Source organism: Molothrus aeneus, chromosome 3, assembly GCF_037042795.1.
Source record: "Molothrus aeneus isolate 106 chromosome 3, BPBGC_Maene_1.0, whole genome shotgun sequence".
Taxonomy (NCBI): domain Eukaryota; kingdom Metazoa; phylum Chordata; class Aves; order Passeriformes; family Icteridae; genus Molothrus; species Molothrus aeneus.
This window is the reverse complement of record NC_089648.1, coordinates 1,596,640-1,620,007: the sequence shown is the minus strand read 5'-3', so window position 1 is coordinate 1,620,007 and position 23,368 is coordinate 1,596,640. Positions and strand designations below refer to the sequence as shown.

The 23,368-nt window shown below is 44.5% G+C and overlaps 1 protein-coding gene across 1 annotated transcript; it reads right to left on the bottom strand.

Moving 5' to 3' along the window:
• Positions 1 to 880: 880 nt before the first annotated feature.
• Positions 881 to 22,312, bottom strand: TMX4 (thioredoxin related transmembrane protein 4). Its single transcript, XM_066546019.1, has 8 exons — positions 22,122 to 22,312; positions 12,339 to 12,454; positions 9,176 to 9,221; positions 8,290 to 8,418; positions 7,570 to 7,615; positions 6,025 to 6,126; positions 4,792 to 4,855; positions 881 to 4,358 (listed from the first exon to the last, which is right to left on the bottom strand). Exons 1-8 carry the CDS (start codon positions 22,304 to 22,306, stop codon positions 4,081 to 4,083), a joined length of 966 nt encoding a protein of 321 aa, XP_066402116.1. The 5' UTR covers positions 22,307 to 22,312; the 3' UTR covers positions 881 to 4,080.
• Between the last annotated feature and the right edge of the window lie 1,056 nt (positions 22,313 to 23,368).

Genomic DNA, 23,368 nt, shown 5'->3' with positions numbered 1-23,368 from the left:
AAATGAAGCTTTTCTACCACTTCAGTTCTCTTCAGTCTTTCCCCTATAAAACTAGAGCTTGGATTTGCCCGATTGCCTGAACCTGATCAAAACCTGATACAATTTTGCCTGTAGTATTCCACATGCTGTTTTCATGTAGAAAATTCCATATTCTCACATCACAAAAGAGAACAAGGAGCTGATGAGACAGCAAACAAAATGCTCCCAAGGCTTCATTTGATACCATTCCAATTTGCACTTGGCATCCAGAAATGAACACAGCAGAAAAGAAGAAAAGCAAAGGGAGTGGCAAATGGCCCAGGTCCTGCAGCTCCTCCATTCACAAGGAGAGGCAGCTCAGGTAACTCACCTGAGCAGAAGGAATCCAGGTGCCAGATCCAGCAGCTGCTCCAAGGAGGTCCAGGGATGGTTCCTGGCTGTCCCTTCTCCCTCTGCACAGCTGTCCCTACAGCCTATTCCTGCAGCACTGCCTGGAATGTGAACCACAACCTGAGGATGGCTCTTTAGCTCTGTACATTTCTTGCTGGCCTCCAAATCCCAGAGGGAGTCAGCACAGCTTTGGCAGAGTCAGGGGATTTCTCAGGGAGGGGAAAGAACTACCTCATGTGCAGGTGAAGCCTTTAAGGGTTCAGTTATGTTGTTCTGCCCAGCTCCATTCTGAACCCCTGAGAGCCCTGGGTTCCTCCAGGGAAACCCTCCAAAAGGAAGCAATTCATTGATGTCCAGGTTCCTTTTAAAGATGTTAAGGAATCTTCACAAATCACAGCCTCTGTGATAATTTGGAAGATCAGCATTATTTAAAAAAAAAACACCAAACCTTTTGTTAATGACACAGATGAGCCAACTCTGCACTGAGCAAATGAAAATTACACCAAGCGGGTCATAAATACAAAATTTTATGTGGCATTTCAGTAAAAATACACCTAAGTATAAATTTGCAACACTTTCATGTAACAGACAACCCTGTGTAACATTTCCAAGAAGAAAACCCACATAACACGTCCCACTCCCACAGGGGCAGTAGATACAGAGCATTCCAAGACACACATAAAAGTTTCATACAGATCCCAAGGACAGGAGGTTTGGAATGCTGGATGGATTTCCAGCCTCTTGAAAAAGGAACCTGCCAGATTTTTTCCATGACTTGCTGTTAAGCATTCCCATTCCAGTGGCATGAAGCCCAATTGATATTTAAATTGCTTCTCAACAACTTTAAATTAATTTTGACACACAGCTCTAGTTCACAAGCCTTAAGGCCCTGTCCTTCATCAAAACATTTAGAACAGTGCCAACAGCAGCTTCTCCAAGGCCCTTTTGTCTATACTGAGGTTGAAAGAACAAGTTCCATTTCTTCATGATTAATCCTAACAGAACAGAGATAACAGTACACCCAGATTGCACAAAAGGTTGATCCTGACTTTTTGGAAACACACCAAGTTTAAAACTATTGTCATGGTCTAATTAGCACTATTCACATGATTCAATTAAAATGTGTTCTGGTGGAAAAATACCTGATCCTGGAAGGTATATTAACATGACACTCCTACTGCACAGCTAATAGTTTTTCTGTTAAAGACCAATTTAGCCTTTACAGTGTTTGCTGCCTGCTGTTTCTCAGATAAATATTGGTCAAAACTGACTATCTCCAGTATCACACTACAGTAGTTTCCCTACAAACGTTGGAGAGATCCAGGGTTGCACAGTATCACCTTTTCTGAGCAAAGCCTTAGCCACAGTTGGGTGATCTTTGTAATAAGATACACCAATGCACATCAAATAGGGTCAAACCCAGTCAGCACGAATATTCCCTACTTTACTCATCAAAGGACAGGAAGAATATCCATCCTTTGATCAAGAGCCCTCAGAAGCCTGACCAAGCTCATTTCTAGATTCACCAGACAGACCTAAGCTGCTGTCACCTGCTGCCTGCTTACTTAATCCCTGCCCATCGGTGATCTTGCAGCTCGGTCTGCCATGATGGAAAACACTCCCTATCTTTGGTTTTAATAATCCACACCCAATGACAGAGGAAATGTGAGCAGAGGATTCAGACACGCCACACAAAGGGGCTTCTGATCTCTCCCACAGCATCTCACAGACCACATGCCTTTTAGGACAAAGTGCCATTTGCGGGTTTGTTTGTTTGCTTGTGAAATCCACAGGGGAACCCAGCTCTTGGGAGAACACCTTTTTGTCTTCAAAGTGCACAGTTCTTCTCTTCAGACTGGAGTGGCCACAAAGTTCTCTTAGTTTCTGCAGACAGAAGTGTAGCTTTTAACAGGCTGCTGTGTGCCTCGCCTACTGCTGGGTCAGCTTTACACCTCTCACTTACATGGGACAACACCCAAACACCACAAGCTCTTCTCAAGATAGTGCAATGTGTAGATATCATCAAGTCTGTGTTTACACCTATATAAAAGCACATTTACAGGTGTCCACTATATGGAACTCAAACTCCAGACTGGGAGTACTCCTTAAGAAATTTCAAATTCAGGATATGCAGTGTCATTTTCTTCTTTGAGCAGCTCTAGCAGACAAATGCAGAGTTCCTACCATATAGTTTGAAAACATATGGAACAGGACATAGATAGGAAAGTTGAGCTTTCTTGGCAATTATGTTCTTTGTAAGCATTAAAAAACAACAACAAAACAGCTTTCAACACAAATTGGCCCTATTAATCTCAGTCTCAAAGGAAACCAGCATTTTGCATTTGCAGCTTCTAATAAGAGATGATCTCATCTCTGACTACTCTTTGTTCTTGAAGAACAAGATGAAATTCATGCATGTTAGCAAGGTTTATGCAACATATATATATATTTTAAAATAATATCAAGATTAGGACACATCTTACGTTCATGGTCATACATCAACAAAGCAGGAACGTACAGAATCTCATGGAGGGCACTCCTCACCAAAAACTTACATATTAACCCAAAGGAGTGATACACTGATATGTTTAATGACCCAAGTCTAACCACCTAATGCTGTCTACCTGACAAGCCATGTTCACCTGACACAGTTCAACACGTGCACATTTTTCTGATAGAAGCAGCAAAACCCAAAGCTCCTCACCCCTACCCACCTGTGCCCCCTCTATTTCCCCAACGTGATGATTGCAAAAGTAGAGAAGTGATCAAAGGTAAAAACCCTAAGTGCCTCTTCAGATGGCATCACTAAAGCAGCCTGAGCTCTGCCAAAAGCATTCCCAGCTGGAAATGGCAGGACTGCACTGCACATGACCAACTTGTACCGGCATGATAAACACAACTTATTGACTCCAAAGTGAGTATTTCCTGCTGCAATCCCCTGATGGGAATAAATTACCAAAAGAAAAAAAAAGTAGTTGTGCTTTGGCAAAATTTTCCCCCAACCAAAACAACTTCCTTTAAACATTCTAAAAGCTCCAGCACATTTTAAATATTTAGCTGCCACTCTCTTTCTGCCTGAGGTTTTAAATTACTCCAACTCCTTGGGTCAAACAACTCAAGCTGCACAGCCTCCTGATCACCAAAAACTGACACATCTGGGGGTGAGCTGCAGGATCAACTTCCAAAACAAATTCAAATAGAAAGGTGCTTCAGCTCAAAGTGATAAAAACAAACCCATGGTACACAACATTTCTGATAGAAGACCAGTAAAGTGCCTCCTTTCACTAGTGAATTGTCTCTGTGCTTCTGTGGCATTTGGGAACAATCAACATTCAGACAGAAAAGTCACAATCCTGCCAAGCTACCATGGAGTTAAAAGTCCTGATTTGCCCAGGTCAGTCCTTAGAGGGACACACACACAATGATCATTTCAGAGCTGGTGAACTGAGGCTGACACCCCCTTTTTCTCTGAGGACATGGAACAGATAAGACACTGATTCTGATTGTCACAGCTAAGGTCACACAACACACAGCAAATGTGCTTATCAAAGAAAGTAAGCAAGTACTAAGCTTAAAAAAAGAGGAGCCTGCTGGGCAGAGCAGAGCTTTGCGTAAACACCAACGACAAATCAAGTGTAAGCTCCAGCTTCAGACCCTGGAGGGGTCTGACACTTCTTTGGTCCAGGTGTGCAAGAGACACCACAGGGGAAGCTATAGTTCCTTCTCGGCGCCCTGACTCTTGCGCTGCCTCACTGCGCTTTCAGTCTCTGGTTCAGCTAACGGCTGCTCGCTTAAGTCTTCCGTTTCTTCTCCCCCTGATTCTTTTCCAAGTGCTAAATCCTCCTCTGACTCATCAGCACTCGAGTTTGCTGCATCTTCTCCATCTGAGAGATCTTGGACGTCGGCGTCCTCATCCGCAGAGAGCCGCGCGGCCTCGTCCGGCTGCTCCAGCGCCGCGTTCTCCGCGTTCTCCTTGCTGATTGCTTCTTCTAAACAAAGCAGAGACTGCAGTTAGACTGACTCCCACAGCAAAGCCTTCCTGGGCTGCAGGGACATGCTCTGAAATACTGATCAACATTATTACAATGGATTACAATTATTATTCCAACAGGGATTGGAACCAGTTGATCCTTAAAGTCCCTTCCAACCTGAACCGTTCTGTGGTTCTGCGATTGAAAACTTTTCCTTATTTCTCAGTTATTTCCTTAAATCTTCAGTAGCTTTCTCCTCCACTTCCATTACTTCTCCTTGCATATCAGGCACAGATGGACTTTCACTTTATTCCACTGAGTTACAAACCTAGGACAAACCAATTTTACTTGGCTCCTGGGTTCACACTTAAGATCTGAACAGGGTGTTGCCCTTTTTCCTACAAATTTACACCTGAAACTACAGCTCCTCAGCCTCTTAAAGAGTTCTTACCAGGTGTTTCAGCCAAGTGTTTTGACTTGGCTGGGCAGAGGCAGTCTGAAATCAAAACCAGGACCTGTGGAAAGGAAAAAGGCATTCATTAGCAATAATAAAAATGGCATTTATTAGCAATTGCAAAAGTCCCTGCACTCATTCCTTTTACATAGATATACACAATCAAATCTACAAAATGGTGTTCTCTTGCTTAGAGATATGAGCTAAATAAAAACATGGAACAAAGTGCATTTTCAGTGTGCACTAACCAGCATTCCCTGCCTTCTACTACCCATTTTCTGCCTCCTACTTTGCTAAATTTATTCAGTACTGACACTGCTCACAGCTGAAGAACAACTCAGAACACAGTTTGAGAATTTTTACTTTCTGAAAATTCATGAAAAAAATCTTGGTCAAGATTTCCTGTATTTTGGGATGTTATTCCATTCCTATCTCTGGCTCTCCAGTGCAGGTGTGTGTTCCACCTTCTGTGCTCATTATTTAACCAGCCCAGTGCAGAACTCAAAATGCAAGGAAGACATTTGTGCCTCACTGTCACATGCTAAGAATAGTGCACAGAAAAAGACAGAGCTGACACCATGTGAAAGAAATATATTTCAATCATTGAAAAGCTTTTTGGAAAGAGCTAAGATACTAACTTGACTTTTTTTCAGCTTTTTCAGTTGGGGTTTTTTTAGTGAAGGAGTAAGAAAGAGAATTTCTTTTAAAACATGATGTTCACTTGCTCCTAGCTATACTAACTTGTTTTGCTCTCATCTGGTGAAAATCTACCATTTAGAAAAATGCAGCTGTTGAAATTGAGTAATCAAAAACATGTGCCTGTATACAACAGTTCTGTATGCACATTGAGTATAAAACATGGTTTTGCCTAAATTCAGATTTCAACTGCATTGAAATCAAGTCCCAGAACTACTGGGAAATACACTGACATAGTTTTTCTTTATTTCACTACTACTTGGGTTGAAGGGCAGAGATCCATATCCCAGAAACAACTCTTACACATCCTACAAGGAACAGTGACCTAGCAGCAGGCTAAACCAGTTACCAGCAGAACTGTTTGAACTGCCCTTGCAGTTGCAGAACACACTTGTGGAACTGGCAACTAACCTGAAAAAACCTAAACCCCCAAATCTCCAAAGCCTTCAAAACCATTTTTGTCCTTTGATTTTGAGTAACAGTGCGGCAGGAGTTCCAGTTAACTGAGAAAAAGAAAAAGTCATGTTTTCTTACCAAACCCAGGAGCAGGCCAATCAGTAAGGTAGCTAAGATGAAGATGGCATAGGAAACCCAAACATGAACTCCAAGAGTGCCAGTGAGGTAGTTATGAATTTGCTGGAAGTTAGAACAAGATACTTAATAACTTCATACCTAAAACCACTTAGGATTTCTACTGCCAACACCATTACATGCATTGCTGTCTGATTAAGAGCTTTCATTTAACAGCATTTATACTGAAGTCTTCCCCTTCTGACACCATTAAATCTTGGGGGTTTTTACTGATTTGCTGACATGAAAAGGCTTTTTAAGCAGAGGATGCACAATTCCTTCTCCCTAAGACAATTAGCATTACAGATGCCACACACAACCTTCCCTGCAGATGGATGGATGAGGAGCTTTGCAGAGAAGTATCACAACGTCCTTCATCTTTATGTGGCACCTGTTCATTAACTAAAATCAAACCATTCAGCTCTTAAGATTTTTAGGTCTTAAAAGGAGCCACACACCCTAAGCATACAGTAAATAAATTGTTTCACTTCTAAATTTAAATATAATAACCCAAATACAGTATTAAGATTTCTTTCAATCTTTGGTCTGTTCCTCAAACCTACAAATTCAACTGGCTGAATCAAGCAGCACATGGAGTCAGTGAGCTGGTAGGAGGTCAATTATGACATTGAATCTCTTGCAAAACAAACCACAACCAACATTTACAGCAGTTTAAACACAAAAATTCCAGAGTCTTCTTTTTAAATGTCAGAACATCTTTTGATATTTGTTAAGGCCTAAGCAAAGACAGCAGAGCAGGAGGAGTGAGGAAATGTACACCTGAAATATTCATGTAAGTGGAACACAAATTAGAGGTTTCTTGCCAGGACAGTTAATATTACAGGAAGGAGACTACAGAGAAAAAACACCACTTCAGAGCAACCATGGGAGAGAAACATCCGAAGGCTATAAAAAGTAAATATTATCCAGTGAAAGAATCAAAAGATACACAACTCAGAGCTCTGCTTGATTCTATGTTAGTTTGGTACTTTGTAGAAGGGATACAAACTTGTTCCAACTCTCACCTACATTTCTTTCCTGAGCACATGTTACAACAGTAACATATTTTGCTGCAATCAAATACAGTCTCTCAATCTCACTGACACTCAAAGGTTTTAAGAGGATGTTCCCTGACCAGAATCTGAAAATTCTCAGTATTTGGATGCCATGAAAAACTTGGATAGTTCCCAAATGAAAGCATCTTTAAATATTTTAGTGTAAAATATGCTCTAATATTTTAAAGCACACATCAGTGTAGCTAAGCATTTCTCCTTTACTTCTGATAATTACTCTATTATCCAAATTCATCATGTTCCTACACAAGTGGTGTTGCCAGTTTGAACCCCAGACTCAGAAATTACTAAAAAAGCCCTGTCCTCCCTTCTCCTGTGCAACACACTAAGCAACTCCCATAAAATGATAATAAAAATATTCAGTTACGTATTGACTTTTGAACATATGATTATTAAGCATAAAAAGGAGTATGGAAAACAGCACACAGTTACTCACCCTGATCCACCCCGAGAAGTGAAACAGCCCTGCCATGCCATGCATCCTGGAACACAAGGAAATGAAAGGACAGGTTGACAGCAGCCCTGCAGCTCCTCTCCCCATCCCTAAATATCCTACAGCTCCTCTTCCTTCTCACACAATAAATAAGGACCCTCTCTGGACCTCTGATGTGAATTTAATCATTCTGGCTGAAGCCATTATGTACTGCAGGCCACTCACATCTTGGGTTCATCCTTTGTGTCATGCAAGCTTTCTACAATATTTCTAAGCAAATCCCTCTCTCTAAAAACAATTCTTATACATCCTGTAAGCACTACACTGTTTGCTATTCCAAAGGAAGACAGAAGTCCTTCTTGTAAAGAAATAAACAAGAAACCCTCAAAGCTGAAGTACCAGTAGCCAGAAGTCATGAAGCAGTAATTTACATAAACACACACTTGATTCCAGGACTCGGCAGATATGAGAAATGCCACTTTACATAATGATCAGTGGCTGAATTTTTTCTTTTAATCTCTTTTCAAAGATGACATAAACAAGCCCCAGCAGGCACAAACAAAAGCAAACACAGAAAATAAGCTGCCTTTATAGGTGAGAAGCTGGGAATCAGGCTGTCAATACTGATGGCTTCTCCAAGTCTAAGGAATAAAGGCCTTTTGTCTTTAAACTGTCAACACAGGACCCTCAGTGAATAATGAGATATCAAAAACCAAGTGTTACATTATAGAAGATGGAGACTTCCATCCTGCTACAGGCTCCACAGCTTCCCATTTCCTCTCCAAGATGTAGCCTTGGAGATCCTCCAGGGTCCGGGAGCCACGGTATCTGCGAAACACTCCATCGTTGGCACTGCAAAACAAACGCCATCAGCACACACAGCCCCAGACTGCGGGGGAAAAACCCACCCAAAACCCCACAGACATTACAGACCTCACTGGCGCAGAGTGAGGGGTTGGGAACTGTAATCCAGCATGGAAAAACCTCAGGTTTTAAACAGCACGGGGTTCTGCCATTTATAAAACAGCTATTTTTCTTAAATATTCACTGGCACTACAGCAAATACACAAAGCACGTGAGGTTAACAACCAAACCATTTCCAAATACAAGTCAGAATTAAAAGTGCACAAACACATGTATTTGACAAACCACTATCACTGAGGCTTAGGGCAGGGGGCGAAGTCCATGTGATAAGAGGAAAATCCCAAAAGGATACAAACATACTATTCAGTGCACAACACAAAACCCAGTGCAAAACAACAACTAAAACTCTTTAGTGCAATACAACATGTATTTGTTTGTGTATCTGCACGACTCAGAGTGCTCTGACTTAATGAAGGGTTCAGTATTTTAAGGATGGCATCACCTTATTAGAGAAGAGATAGAGCAAATGTTTTCTCTGCTCCATTTTTAATAGTATGGAGAACAGGGAAACTTAGTAAAGTCATTTAAACTAAAGAAAAGCCTCACATGAGGATTTCATCATGCAATCAAAGCTACAGCAACCTGAGCTTTAATTGAAAGTCACTATTCCTTCATTTCCCCCTACTTTCCAGTTATAGATTAAATCAAACGACAACAGCTGCAGTTCCCAGTATGACACACTTACTGGTAAATTGTAGGAAGTGTTGTGACAAAGAAACGACCACTCAAGCCTAGAAAGGGAAGAAAACCACACAAACAGTTCAGTAACACTGAAATTTCTCAGCAGTCTGACTTATCTATAAACAGCAACATATCTGTGTTTTAGAGCAGGCTGCACAGCTTTCCCCACTGTTTTGTAAATACAGGTTAACAGTTTGTCTTCAGATATGCCACAAACAGCAACAGATGCTGAAGATTGGTTATAAATGAAGGAAGAACATTTAGCTTGAAGGATGTTTACTGGGAGGCGATTTCCTTCATCAATGGGTTTGTCTCCCCAGTATTTGCACACAGCTGAAGTTTTGGACCAGCCCAGCATTAGATGCACTCAGAGTCCATCAGAGAGGGCTGAATTCCTATAGGCAGTAATTCATATAAAGTACCAGTGTAAAGAGTATGGTTATTTAGCTTTGCCTTTTAGAAAAGTCTGGGAAAATCTTCTGGGAAATGAAGGCCTTATGCAGCCTTCAATAAAGCAAACAGCTCTAGGCAACAGAATTAGCCATGGAAAAGTATTGTAGCAAGAGGGTTTCTGCCTTGAGAGACAAAGATGAGCCACACTGAAATAAGCCAGGTATTTTTACAAGTTTCACTGGTAATGTCTTCCTCAGTGTGAATGCCTCTATGGAATAGACAAAAAAAGGGTTATGGCTTTTTCTGTTGTTTGGTATTTTGTTTGAAGACATGTAAAGCAAATGATCTTTAAAGTTCCAGAAAGGAAAGCTTCTTTACTTCAGCTTTTGAGCTCTCTGCCTGTATTGCTACGAGGCAGGGTGATGAAAAACTTTCTGAAACAGCTAAAAGTTGTGCCAGCACAGGGAGAGATAAAGCAAACAAACCCATAAGTGTAGCAGCAGAATTAATAAAGCAGACAGCACAGCTGCACGAGGAAAAGTGGGTGGAGAGACACAAAGAACATAATTAGCTCAACAACAGAGAAAGTCATGGGAACACTGACAGGCTTTTTAGAGTTCATACAAATGCCACTCAGGCAGAGGAAATAAAACAGCTCAAACCTCTCACCTGTGGCCTATCCTAGAGTGAACACCTCAGAAGCACCTCTAAAATCTAATAGTTATGAAATGCATCTAAGCTCCCCCAGTATTTTTGGTGGAGGTTTGCTGGTTATCTAAGGCACCTCCCTAGATTGATAAAACTAGATGTGAGTCAGCTATAAAACTTAAGAACACATGAAATTGTTTTGGTGCCTGTTGAATACAATCTTGAACTGGCTACAGTTAAGCATCTGCAAATCAGAAACCGACATCCACTATGAAACCAGCAGTTAATCAAAAATTCAAAAACCCTTTTATCTGAGGTATTTCAGAGGTATGCATATCTCTGAAAATGTACAAAGAATAGAGATGTCATCTAAAACTCTAGCTGCTTTCAGCCAGCAACTACTAAAAGAAGACACAAGATCCAGAAGTCTTGTCGTAATTGACAGATAAGTGTTGTGATCAGGAGCTTAGAAAAGGCACCACAAATATGCAGAATTTAAGGGTCCAGAAGCATCTCCACTATGTGCTTGTTCCACACTGAACGTTTCAATGCAGAAGATGAGGCAAGAGGAAGCACTTCAAGGCTGGAACATCAAGGACTGAAAGCTGCTGTGAAGCCATTAAGACTCTGGTGGATTCATTCTTCAGGCATCTCCTGCAATTAAGCACCATGAATGGCCACTTTCTCCTGCCACTTTGGGAAGTGCAATTTTATGTAACTCTGCACTCATCTCGTGGTTTTCCCCTGATTTAACACATTTTGACTACTTTCAATTCAATGAAGGGGTTACATAACTAACACTAATTAAAGTACCATTGTGCAATCAAGAAAGGAGACAGAGCAATTAAACACAACTGAAAGGCTGATGCAAAGCCCACAGTAAAAATACCTCAGTAACTTTGGAGAGCTCCATAGAAACTCATATCTTCCAAATTACATCAGCACCAAAGGTCAAACACGTAATAAATGTTTGCTTTCCAGTTTGAGCATTCCTTACTTCTAGAAGTGCCTGCAGCTCCCAGGGCTGAGCTGGATGTTGGAGGTTTATTCCATGAGCTTTGGTACAAATTCATCGTTTTGGTCAGTCCTTTGACTCAGAAGAAATTCATGCTTAGGGGTCAGGACTCCCAGCAACATTAGAAATCCAAGTATTAAGTTTACATCTATTTAAACAAGGCAATATTAAAACTCCTCTGTTTATTACACTATACAATTATTAGTATATGCAGCTTTTTGATACCAGATCTTTTCTATGCTTGTGAACTTTTAACAAGACATGAACCTACACAGGGTCTAGAGCAGCTGGCACTGTCTTGTCAATTTAGATTGCCTATTCTGAGACAAGGTTTTGACACAGTAAATCTGTTCAGCATGTATTCAAGTAATAAACATTTTTCATACACTTTATAAAGCAAAAGCAAAGAAAAATCAGTAAAGTCTGGCTTTTTTTTTCTAATAACATCTCATCTATCAGTCTTTTGATACTGCTGATAAAATCCTTTATCCCCTTAAAGCCCAAACAAGCATGAAGCATTCCCAGGAGACACAGAGGTTTATACAATATTAATATTGCTTGTACAAAGACACACTCAAAACTCTGAAGGGAGACACCAAAGGAATAAATTAGATTGCACTCGTTCTTCCGTGAATAGTTAGGGAAGGGATTTTATAAACATATTTGCATATGTGCATCACCAACAGGAAACAGCAATAACATCTGTAATATAAAGCACTGCCACAATTAAAGCAGTCAATAAACCAGCAACATGCTGGAAACAGTAACTTCATTAAAGCAGGCTTGCTCTACCACACCCTGAAATTCTCCCAACGGGAAGCCACAGAGCTGGAATCTTCTGCAGACAGGTTGGAGGAATGAGACAGGCAACAGCTTCCAGTGCAGAAGATTAAAATAGAGAATAAGCCTCTTGTAAGTCAGTATTAAGCCAAATCACCCTCCCAATTCTCTAATCCTTCAAATTGAGTTTACAAACTTCAGCTCAGAAATACGAACTGTACGGAGAAACAAAGGGTGTAGAACACTATTGTGACTTGGAAGCCTAATTAAACAGTAAATGGTGGTTGTGCTGAATAATCCTGCTCCTGAGGCACTCAGCTGGATGCAGTACCTGGCTCCTGAGTGACATCCACTTTGCCGACGGTGATGCCGAGCCGCTCGCTCTCCTTGGCAAAGCTCTCCCAGGTGGCCTCCAGCTGCCGACAGGCCGGGCACCAAGGGGCGTAACTGAGGGGGAAGGCAGGGAGAGATTGCATACTCTGCCATTACACACATGCAAACTGATTTATCATACAGAGAACCTACAAACGTGTCAGTCACAAAGGAAAAACCCACAGTTTCTCTTAATCAAGTCTACTGAATAAGACCATCTAAGTTTTTTATCAATCCCTATGTTCCTCCCCATGTTATTAGAACAAAACAAATCAGATGTGAGAAATTCATATCCAAACTCCTCACCACTTGTGATTTATTCTATTTACATAGGAAATAAAATACATTTCCATGGCAGCTATCTGAATTATTGAAGCAAGGCTGTCCTTTGAAGCAGCATCCTTCATCACAACATTTTGTATTGATTTCCCACACCTCAGAACTTCCTGAAATTGCATTTGCCTTAACCCACTACTCCATACATCACAACATGCCCTTTTCGATAGCAGCCATGAGAGACTTTAAAAGAGCACACATCAAACTCCTGCTGCTCATACTTATCATCCTGTTTTTACCCAGGATTCATTTCAGAAACATAGGAGTACTCTTTTCAAGAGCTGAATTTTCTACACTCTCAATCAGAAGAATTAAACCAATTTTGCACCTATTGGGAATATCAATCTGGAAACAGAGCAGCTAATATAAAAGATAAGATAAAATTGATAGTAAAATCCCTTTTGCCACCTTTCTGTATTTTAGCCCAACTTGGTTGGCCAAGTCTGCATGAAACCTGTGCAGGGAACCAGGACTGGGAGGTACAGACTGAGCTGGGGCAATTGCCCATGCACAGACTCAGCCTTTTACCAATGAGGAGGGACCTTTACAGGCTTCAATCTGATTTACCAGGGCAGGAATGGAGGTTTCTGGCAGCAAAAGCAGTGAGTCTGGGAACACTGTCCTGGTCACAGGGCTCCACAGATGCCACCATGAAAGCAGTGAGTCTGGGGACACTGTCCTGGTCACAGGGCTCAACAAATGCCACCATGAAAGCAGTGAGTCTGGGAACACTGTCCTGGTCACAGGGCTCAACAAATGCCACCATGAAAGCAGTGAGTCTGGGGACACTGTCCTGGTCACAGGGCTCAACAAATGCCACCATGAAAGCAGTGAGTCTGGGAACACTGTCCTGGTCACAGGGCTCAACAAATGCCACCATGAAAGCAGTGAGTCTGGGAACACTGTCCTGGTCACAGGGCTCAACAAATGCCACCATGAAAGCAGTGAGTCTGGGGACACTGTCCTGGTCACAGGGCTCCACAGATGCCACCATGAAAGCAGTGAGTCTGGGGACACCCTGCTGGTCACAGGGCTCCACAGATGCCACCATGAAAGCAGTGAGTTTAGGGACACTGTCCTGGTCACAGGGCTCCACAGATGCCACCATGAAAGCAGTGAGTTTAGGGACACTGTCCTGGTCACAGGGCTCAACAAATGCCACCATGAAAGCAGTGAGTCTGGGGACACTGTCCTGGTCACAGGGCTCCACAGATGCCACCATGAAAGCAGTGAGTCTGGGGACACTGTCCTGGTCACAGGGCTCCACAGATGCCACCATGAAAGCAGTGAGTCTGGGGACACTGTCCTGGTCACAGGGCTCCACAGATGCCACCATGAAAGCAGTGAGTCTGGGGACATTGTCCTGGTCACAGGGCTCCACAGATGCCACCATGAAAGCAGTGAGTCTGGGGACACTGTCCTGGTCACAGGGCTCCACAGATGCCACCATGAAAGCAGTGAGTCTGGGGACACCCTGCTGGTCACAGGGCTCCACAGATGCCACCATGAAAGCAGTGAGTTTAGGGACACTGTCCTGGTCACAGGGCTCCACAGATGCCACCATGAAAGCAGTGAGTCTGGGGACACTGTCCTGGTCACAGGGCTCAACAAATGCCACCATGAAAGCAGTGAGTCTGGGGACACTGTCCTGGTCACAGGGCTCCACAGATGCCACCATGAAAGCAGTGAGTCTGGGGACATTGTCCTGGTCACAGGGCTCCACAGATGCCACCATGAAAGCAGTGAGTCTGGGGATACCCTGCTGGTCACAGGGCTCCACAGATGCCACCACACTCCCCCATCCATTGCAAAGCACAGAAACCCATTCCCTCCTGGGCAGAGTCCAAGGTGCTGAGCACAGAACCATCCCTAGGAACTTGCCCAAGGTTCTCCACTCCTTTGGTTCATCTGCCACCCCTGCTGTGTGACCCAGGGACTGGCAATGCCTGTTCTCCGGCTCTCAGGAATGCTTACTTCCCTACTGGCTGCAGACAGAGATATCCCCTGCCACCCCCAGAGGTTTCATATCAATAAAGCTTCATGTAAAACAGGTCATTTCTCACAGAAGAGGTGGAATTAAATTTACTCTGCATGCCTTGGGGTAGTTTTTAAACTCCTGCATTTAAAAAAGGCAATCTTGTCACTTGGCAGTTTAAAGAATGCAAATTAAAAATGCTAGTTTTATTTAACTGTGAAAGCTTCTATCTTGTCTTTTTAAGTCAACATCACTCTGTGTGAAAGCATCTGCAAAAAGGACATAAATCTTATCCTGCCAAGAGACAGCCCCTCAGTACCTTCCCAAAAGATGCTGGAAACAAGTCTCACATGCAGCAATGCTCTCCATTGTGCTGCTGGCCCAGAGAGCTTTTAATAACAGTCTGGCAGGTACTGTACTTTACAAACAGGATTATTTCATTATACAAGCTTGACTGATAAATAAGAACCTGCTAACATCCATCAGATAATGCAGCTGGTGTTGATCTAAAATGAAACAGAAGCTTGACTGTTTTCTAAATCCAGCTTCTCCAGATGTCTCAAATTCACACCATGAGATTTTCAAGATGAATACATCCTTTAGCCTTTTTAATCTGATTTTGGAATAGAAATTTTGACTCCATCAAAACTTATATTTATATTTGACATGCATGAGCATTTCTCCTGAATGAAGTGGAATATTCAATATACAACTAACACTTATATGATTGAAAATACTTCCTTTAGATCAAAGCAGCATGAAAATATACCCATGTCACAGCTCAGCAGTGACAGGACCTAACAGTGAACTTCACAAAAAGCTGTGGTTGTTGGCTGTCTAATTTTAAGTATCAGTATTGGACATGGGATGGCAATAGTTCCATATAATGCTGCAAGATCCAGCCACTCCAGCTGAACACTGGCACAGATAACCAGGAATAAATATTTGCTTTACATTCCTGAAATTACACATCCAATTCCTGCCAGCCAGGAAACAGCCTGTCCCCACACGTTCAAGAGAGACCTTGTAAGAGATTTCTGCCAGAGTTCCCACTGCTGTTTACCACAACACCCTCACCTTCCTGAAGCTTTCATGTCTGCATTTGTGGTGCAGCATCAAGGAATCCATGCCTGCCCCCTGGATATAACAAATAAATTACATCACCAAAGCTTTATTGTGTCTCTTCCTCAGTCTTAAAATACTGAAAGAGTAAGTGTAAGGGGAGGTAAGTTACTAAACAGTAAAATACCTCACACACTTAGGACATCTTATCAAAAGTTTCAAAAACTTTCTGCACCCCAAAGGACACTGAGGGAAGTACTTGATTTCAACAGGGTTTTTAGAACTGTGGCAGATTTGTATTTCCACAGAAGTTATGGTACAACTACCATTCTTAAATCCATAGAAAGAAACATCATCTGTAGGAGTAGGGAAACAGACCCTCATGTCTGCTGTGGAACCAGTCTTTGTTTCAAGGCACAAAATGCAAGAGCAGGTCTTGGGCAAAAGCAGAAGTACCCAAATTTCTTCTGCCATACCCCAGGCAGGCCAGGAAACAATGAGCACTTGGTCAACAGCACCAAATTTCGGGCTCTCACTCCCATTGCTCCTCCCTGGGCACAAGGGGGTAAGCTCTGCTAACCTGCAGGCACAGGGTACAGTGCAAAAGGTGTGACAAGAAAACAGGCCTCCCCAAGTCAAAAACCAAAGCCTTCTGGAATTTAAATCAGGTCTTGGGCACTCTGTTAAGGAAAGAAAGTTTTCAGTAGCCTGTTACACATGAACAGGCAATTTGCTGATCTCCATCACAGCTACAAGGGACACACTGCCAAACTATTCACTGCGAGCAGGTACTGCACATTCCTCAACACACACCTCATCGCTGATGCTTCCAGAGCTCTTCCACAGCAGAGTTTTACAGCTGAAATGCTCTCACACACGGCCAGCCCTCCTTAAAAAAGGCAGCAAACATGTATCACTGCAGCAAGACTGACCTCAGCAGACTAAAGCCACTCTTCCCAAGCATCCAGGTGTTTTCTCCTACTCCTCTACAATACTGAAAGCTTTTGGCAGAGGGCATAAACAAAGCACTTGAAAAGCAAAGTTTGAAGCTCTCAGACTCAGGCTTTGCTTTTAACTTCTATTTATCTCTGATCTAAAGCACAAAATAACCTTTGGCTTTCAAATACCAACAACTTCACTGAGGCAGTACAACAAAACCCAGTCAAGTGAAACCAGTTTGAGCAAAGGTGCCACTCTGCCTATCGCCCCCAGTGGATCAGCAAGCACAAAGACTTTGCTAAGATGTACTGATATTTTCCAGCTCTGAGCCTCTTCTCTCTCTGCTTGCACCTGCCTGGCTACTGAATTCACCATTTCACTCCTTTTCAAGTACATTTAACTGACTCTCTTTATCTGCCTTCTCACTACCATGACCAACAATAACAGATGTAACCTTGAGTACCATTCCACACTTGGCTCAAATGGCAATTTCACCAAGCTGCACAAATCCAGGAGAAAGGAAAAACAGCTCATGGATATCAACATGAGAGGATTTGCTGAACAGAACACAGCAAAACTTCCTCAAACCAAGCTGCTTGATGGAGCTCATATTGGGAATGCTATTTTAATAAGAGCAAAAATGTGGGGACAATACCCAACAGAATGGTAAAAGCAGTATCAGAATTAAATTCTTATCTTTATTGTTTTAAATAGTTTTGCTTTATTGCTACAGATCTCACAAGCATACAAAATGGGGGGAAAAAAAGACAATTCCAAACACAGCTAGGTCTTGGGGCAGGATTGGCAGCTTTGTAATGCCAACAAAAGAAAAGCTCCAGAGCAACTGTGTGGTTTTAATGACTTTCCAAGTGAGCAGGTGGCAGCCAGAGATACAGAAGTTGGTCCCTTCATTTACCCCTGTGGATCTGTATCACCACAACACAAGCCCTGGAAGCTGTCAGGGAGCTTCCTGCCAAGTGCCAAACCCCTCCAAACCAGACAAGGCTTTTTTTAAAAAAAAAGAAGAAATTATTTTTAAAATAGAAAGCAAATCAATCAATGAAAAAATATGCTAATTATTCTAGAGCTTCAGCAGATTAAGTTACATCATTCTATATATTTTTAGGTCCCCTTCTGCACCGGTTTTGTTTCTGCTACTAAGTATATTTCAGCATCCCAGTTTTGCAGTTTTTGTTCAGCCAATGCCCTGCACAGCACTCAACTATGCATTCAATTATTAAATAAAATCTTTGGTCACTTCCTCTGGACTCAGCCAGCAGCGCTGCAGAGGCTTCAAAACCAAAACAGAGTTTTGATAACTTGATTTTCATTCCCCCTGGTTTTTTTGCTTTTATTGGGTTTTGGGTTGCTGGGTATTTTTCAGAACAGAACAAAGAAAAGCCTGGACACTAACAAGAAGTAAAAGACTAGACACCCTTAAGTGACAGAAAATTCTCAACCTCGTTGAATCCTTAACTGACAGCAATTGTTACGTATTTAGCACATCGTTTGGGATTTTATTTACACAAAGTACTTCAAGGCAACTGATTAAACCATCCACATGCCAAAACACTCCATTTCATTTTTAGCACACTCCCTTGAAGCTACAGACTAGAGGTGCTGGTGGGAGGCTGAACCCTGGCAACCAACTGGCCACAGAGACAGCATGGCAATGTTTCATGATAAGTGACAGGGAAAAAATAAGAAGCGCTCTTACACTGTAAGAATAATAAGCCTTAGAAACACGACTATTAACTGGTCTCCTGATTTTCACCTGGCTGGAACTAAAATGGACAATGAAGACATTGTTTTTCAGGTGCACACAGCAATTGGTCTGTGCTGAAACAAAGGGGAGCCAAAACATTTAATACCCGATGTGGGAACAAGCACAGGAAGTACTGCAGATGCACCAAGAGCATAAACAGTTTCTTTTGCCACCAGAGGCACGAAGACAACGAGTTCATTGATAGGCTGGGTTTTCCTGTTTGCTTGTTTTAATTTACCTCAAAAAGAAGAGGATGTTAAATTAAGATAAATCAAGTTTAGAACAAGTTTGGTTTACAAATGCAAAATGCACTTTTAAGTAAGCAGACCAGAAATTAGTTTTCTGTGTTCTAGACAGACACAATATTAAAGACAAAAAGAAAACCCATCATATTAATGAATCATTATCTCACAGCTACAGAAAAAGGGAAACTTTTAAACACAGCTCATTCCAGCATCACACACACAGCGCTCCAGCCCAGACCTGTGTGCTGTGATAGCAACAACATCCAAAAAATGTTGCAATGTCTGGCAGTTACAGAACCTTCTCCAAAACATTTTTATCAATAAAATGCAGCAGCACTTCCAGGGCCTGCAATTCTTCCAGCTATGAATAACGAAATATTTACAAAAAGCCAGCCGAGTACACACACCTCATCTAGGGGGAATGAAGGAAGAAAAATCCTATTTCTGCTACAGATGCCACGCACAAGTAATTGCAAACTTAAGTTTCTCTATTTATGCACCTGGGAAGAACAAAAAAGTGGAATTACACGGTGATTTTCCACTTTCCCAAATAGAAAAACTGACATTAAACAGCAGCTGTACCTGTTCTTACCACAGCAGGAGGCTTCAAAAGGGCAGCTGATGAAAAAACTTTTTTTTTTTTCATGAAGATGGTATAGTAACATTTGCATTTAAAAGAAGTACTGCTTGGAAAACAAAGGTGTTGTAAATAAATCGCAGGTTCTCCAAACAAATGAGGTGGTAATGGACATTACTGCAACACTGCCAGCCAGCCTGAGACAGCATGGAAGGAATGCATGGACTGACACTCAGGACTCCAGTGTGGATCACTGGCTCTAAACCAGATAAAAACCAGCAGAAGCCAAAATCCATCAGAACGCAAACTGCTGCAAGAACTGGATTAGGCTGTGTTTGCTGCTCTCCCCACTTGGACTGAGAATTCCCGCCTGGAGTTTCTGCCACAAGCCCAATAAGGAATATTTAGGCAAGAGGCACACAGCTGCTGCCCATGGAAAAACTCACTGGCTGAAAGATGCTGCCTGCCCCAGCTTCAATTCCAAAATAAAACCGACTTTTCCCCCTTCTCTTAAAGATATTTTGACGATGAGGACCCGGAGCAGGGATGGGGAGGAAACCCCGATCAGATTTCACCCGGGAAGCGCATGGGGAAAAATCCCGGACCGGATCCAGCCGGGGAAACATTCACAAAATCAGTCCTAGAGCTCCAGCTCCCGCTAATTCCACACCGGCAGCACTGAGTTCGCACCCTCATTAAAGAGAAAGGCTCCTCCTCCTCCTCAGGAGAAAAGCAGAAAGCACCAGTAATGAGCCAGAGGAAATAGCGTGGAGAGCCGAGGATCTTTCACACATCAAACACCGAATAACACTAATTAGACTCTGATTTAAGCAGTGCACCAACGTGTACCGTGCCCAGCTAACACTAAAGCTAACGCTGCCACCATTGCTATTCTCAGCAACCTCTCACTCCAAACCAAACACCTATTTTTCAATTGCAGTAAAGGCTTCCAAAGGATTCTAATTGTTTGCCACCCCAACCACTTCCGATTTCAGTCAGTTCCTCTCTTTTTTGTTCTTCAGAGGCATGCACCACTAGTTATTTAAATATTTTCTTTTAGAAATAAAAACTTTGAGTCACCATAAATAACCTTCCTCCTTGAAACTCACCAACCTGTGTGTGAATCAGTAACTTTCACACAATTGCTTCCACGTTGGACTAAGCGAAAAAAAAATCAAATTTAAAACAAATTTATTTTTTCCTCCACCTTTTAGATCCCAATAAATGAAGAGAGACACAGAACCCATTCTGAATCCTCAGCCACAACAGTTGGCATCCCTGGGTCACTATCAGGTGTCTCAAGATCGTTACCACCTATTCACGTGGTATTCCTGATTAACCTATTAACCACCTATGCACTGATTAACACCAGCGTGGACTAGGATCCTGAGCACTAAAGCCCAGGTGATATTCCACCTCGCTAACAAGAGACTGGAGATAAAACAAATCCAAGGGCAAGCCACAACTTTAAGTAGCTTGTTAAGTATTTAGGAGTTAGCACAAGTTCAGATGTTCAAACTGCTTTAAACTCAAGCACTTCCACAGAGTAGCACACGTGCCACAATAAAATCCTATTTTATAGCTGCACGGCCCACAGGTACCACGTGGCTGTACTGCCTACTTAAACTACTTTTTTATTCATTGCTGTCTTAAAAAAACCCTCAAGCGCCTTTCCCCCTTCTAAATACACGCAGGTGAGCAAAGCTCCACCAAAAATAAAGTCACATGCATTTCAAGAACTGTGTCACGTCCCAAGCAAAGCCACCACTCCAGTGCAGTCAGGCAGAAGTTAATGAAATCTGATGCATCTCACTTGAATGAGAACTCCGAGCTCAAGGCTGGGATATTATGTAATCCTGCTTTGGAAGCCCACTCCTGCTACATGTTCCCTACTGAATTCAGCCCTCCTGGAGCTCACACAGAACCCAGCGCCAGTCCCCGGTGGGAGCAGGGCAAGGGGCAGTGCTGGACAGTGTTCCCTTTTAACCTTGGGCACTCGGATGAGAACCTGAGGGACAGCTGCTTCACAGGATGGGGAATGCTTGGGGCTGGAAGGGAACTGGGGCACCCATCCAGTGCCAACCCTGTGCCATGGGCAGGGACACCTTCCACTGTCCCAGGGTGCTCCAAGCCCCTGTTCAACCCCGCCTTGGACACTTCCAGGGATCCTGGGGCATCCACAGCTTCTCCGGGCAACCTGTGCCAGGCCTCACCATCCCCACAGTAAAGAATTTCTTCCCCAATACCCAATTTAACCCAACTATCTGTTAGTCTGAATGTGCTCCCCCTTGGTCTGTCATAGCTCTTATAAACAGTCTTTCCCCATCTTCGCTGTAAAATCCCTTCAGGTACTGGAAGGCCCCAGTTAGGTTACCTAGAGAGCCTCCTCTTTTCCAGGGTGAACAACCCCAATTCTCTCAACCTCTCCTCAAAGGAGAGAAGTTCCATTGCCCTGATTAACTCGGTGGCCTGCTCTGGGCTCGCTCCGACACTTCCATGTCCTTCATTCCATATCCCTCATTCCCCTCTGTCTGGAGTGACCCGTTTAACCTTGGGCACTCTGTGTCCACACAGCCGGGAACCGGCGGGTTCTGCCCGGCCATGCCCGCGGACCGGGCTGTGAGGCCGGGCACCGGGCACCGCCCGCCGCTCCCTCTCGCCGTGCCCGGGCAGCCACTGCCGGCGTGGGGAAGCTGCCCGGCCCCTCCGCAGGGTGGGAAGGCCGGCCTGGCCCCCTTGTCCCCACAGCGGGGCTGAAGGCACCGGCCACGCCCGCAGGGAACTCCCCTCGCCCCCCCGGCCACGCTGCCTCCGAGGCGGGCGGGAAAGCGGCCGCTACTCACAACTCCAACATCCACTGGCCCTGCAACACCAGGCTCCAGTTGGAGCCGCACAGCACTCGCACGCTGCTCCGCGGCTCGCCGGGGCTGTAGAAGGACGAAGAAAAGCAGGCGGCGGGACCCAGCAGCGCCACGAGCAGCAGAGCGCGGAGCAGCCACCGCCCCTGGCGCCAGCGGCCCGGCGCCATCTTGCGCCCGTCCGCCCGCCCTCAGGAAGTCGGGGCAGAAGCGGCCCCGCGGGGGCGGTACCTGCGCGGGCAAGGGCGGCTCCTCCGGCCCGCCCCGCCCCTCACGGCCGGGCGCTCCCTGTGCCCGCCCCTCACGGCCGGAGCGGCCGGGCACCGGCCCCGAGCGCTCCGTGTGCCCGCCCCTCACGGCCGGAGTGGCCGGGCACCGGCCCCGAGCACTCCCTGTGCCCGCCCCTCGCGGCCGGGCACCGGCCCCGAGCGCTCCCTGTGCCCGCCCCTCACGGCCGGAGTGGCCGGGCACCGGCCCCGAGCACTCCCTGTGCCCGCCCCTCACGGCCGGGCACCGGCCCCGAGCACTCCCTGTGCCCGCCCCTCACGGCCGGGCACCGGCCCCGAGCACTCCCTGTGCCCGCCCCTCACGGCCGGGCACCGGCCCCGAGCACTCCGTGTGCCCGCCCCTCACGGCCGGAGCGGCCGGGCACCGGCCCCGAGCGCTCCGTGTGCCCGCCCCTCACGGCCGGAGCAGCCGGGCACCGGCCCCGAGCGCTCCGTGTGCCCGCCCCTCACGGCCGGAGCAGCCGGGCACCGGCCCCGAGCGCTCCCTGTGCCCGCCCCTCACGGCCGGGTTTCCGGAGCGTGCTGTCCCCGGCGCCGTGTGGCGGGAGCTGGTTGAACAGCGGTGATATAGCTCCAGCGGGTGCTGTGAGGCACCGGCGCTGCGGGATTACCCTAAAGCGAGTGCTGCCTTTTCCGAGGGGCTGTCACCCCTTATTTTCCCTTTTCTGCTTCTAATAAGAATCCAAGAGCAGAATCCCAGCGCTGTTTGGGATTCTGTCCAATCCCCCTGCCAAGGTGGGGATCACCTGGAGCAGGTGACACAGGAGCACCTCCTACTATCATTACATTGCAAGGATTCTATATTATCAGAGTTTTATACCTTCTTGATGTTTCTCATAGGCAGTTTCTCTAGACATTGACTCTTCCTTGTCCTTGCTATACTCAACTGACTCTAGTCTTACTCAACCAACCTATCTACTCTTTTATAACACTTCTTATTGGCTA

Bases quoted from the DNA above. Each gene is read 5' to 3' on its own strand.
- TMX4 (XM_066546019.1), bottom strand. From the start codon at position 22,306: ATGGCGCCGGGCCGCTGGCGCCAGGGGCGGTGGCTGCTCCGCGCTCTG. The intron at 12,455-22,121 runs GTGAGTAGCGGC...CTTCCCCCTCAG, and splicing joins GGCCAGTGGATGTTGGAGTT to TTACGCCCCTTGGTGCCCGG. The intron at 9,222-12,338 runs GTACTGCATCCA...TTCCCTTTCTAG, and splicing joins GGATGTCACTCAGGAGCCAG to GCTTGAGTGGTCGTTTCTTT.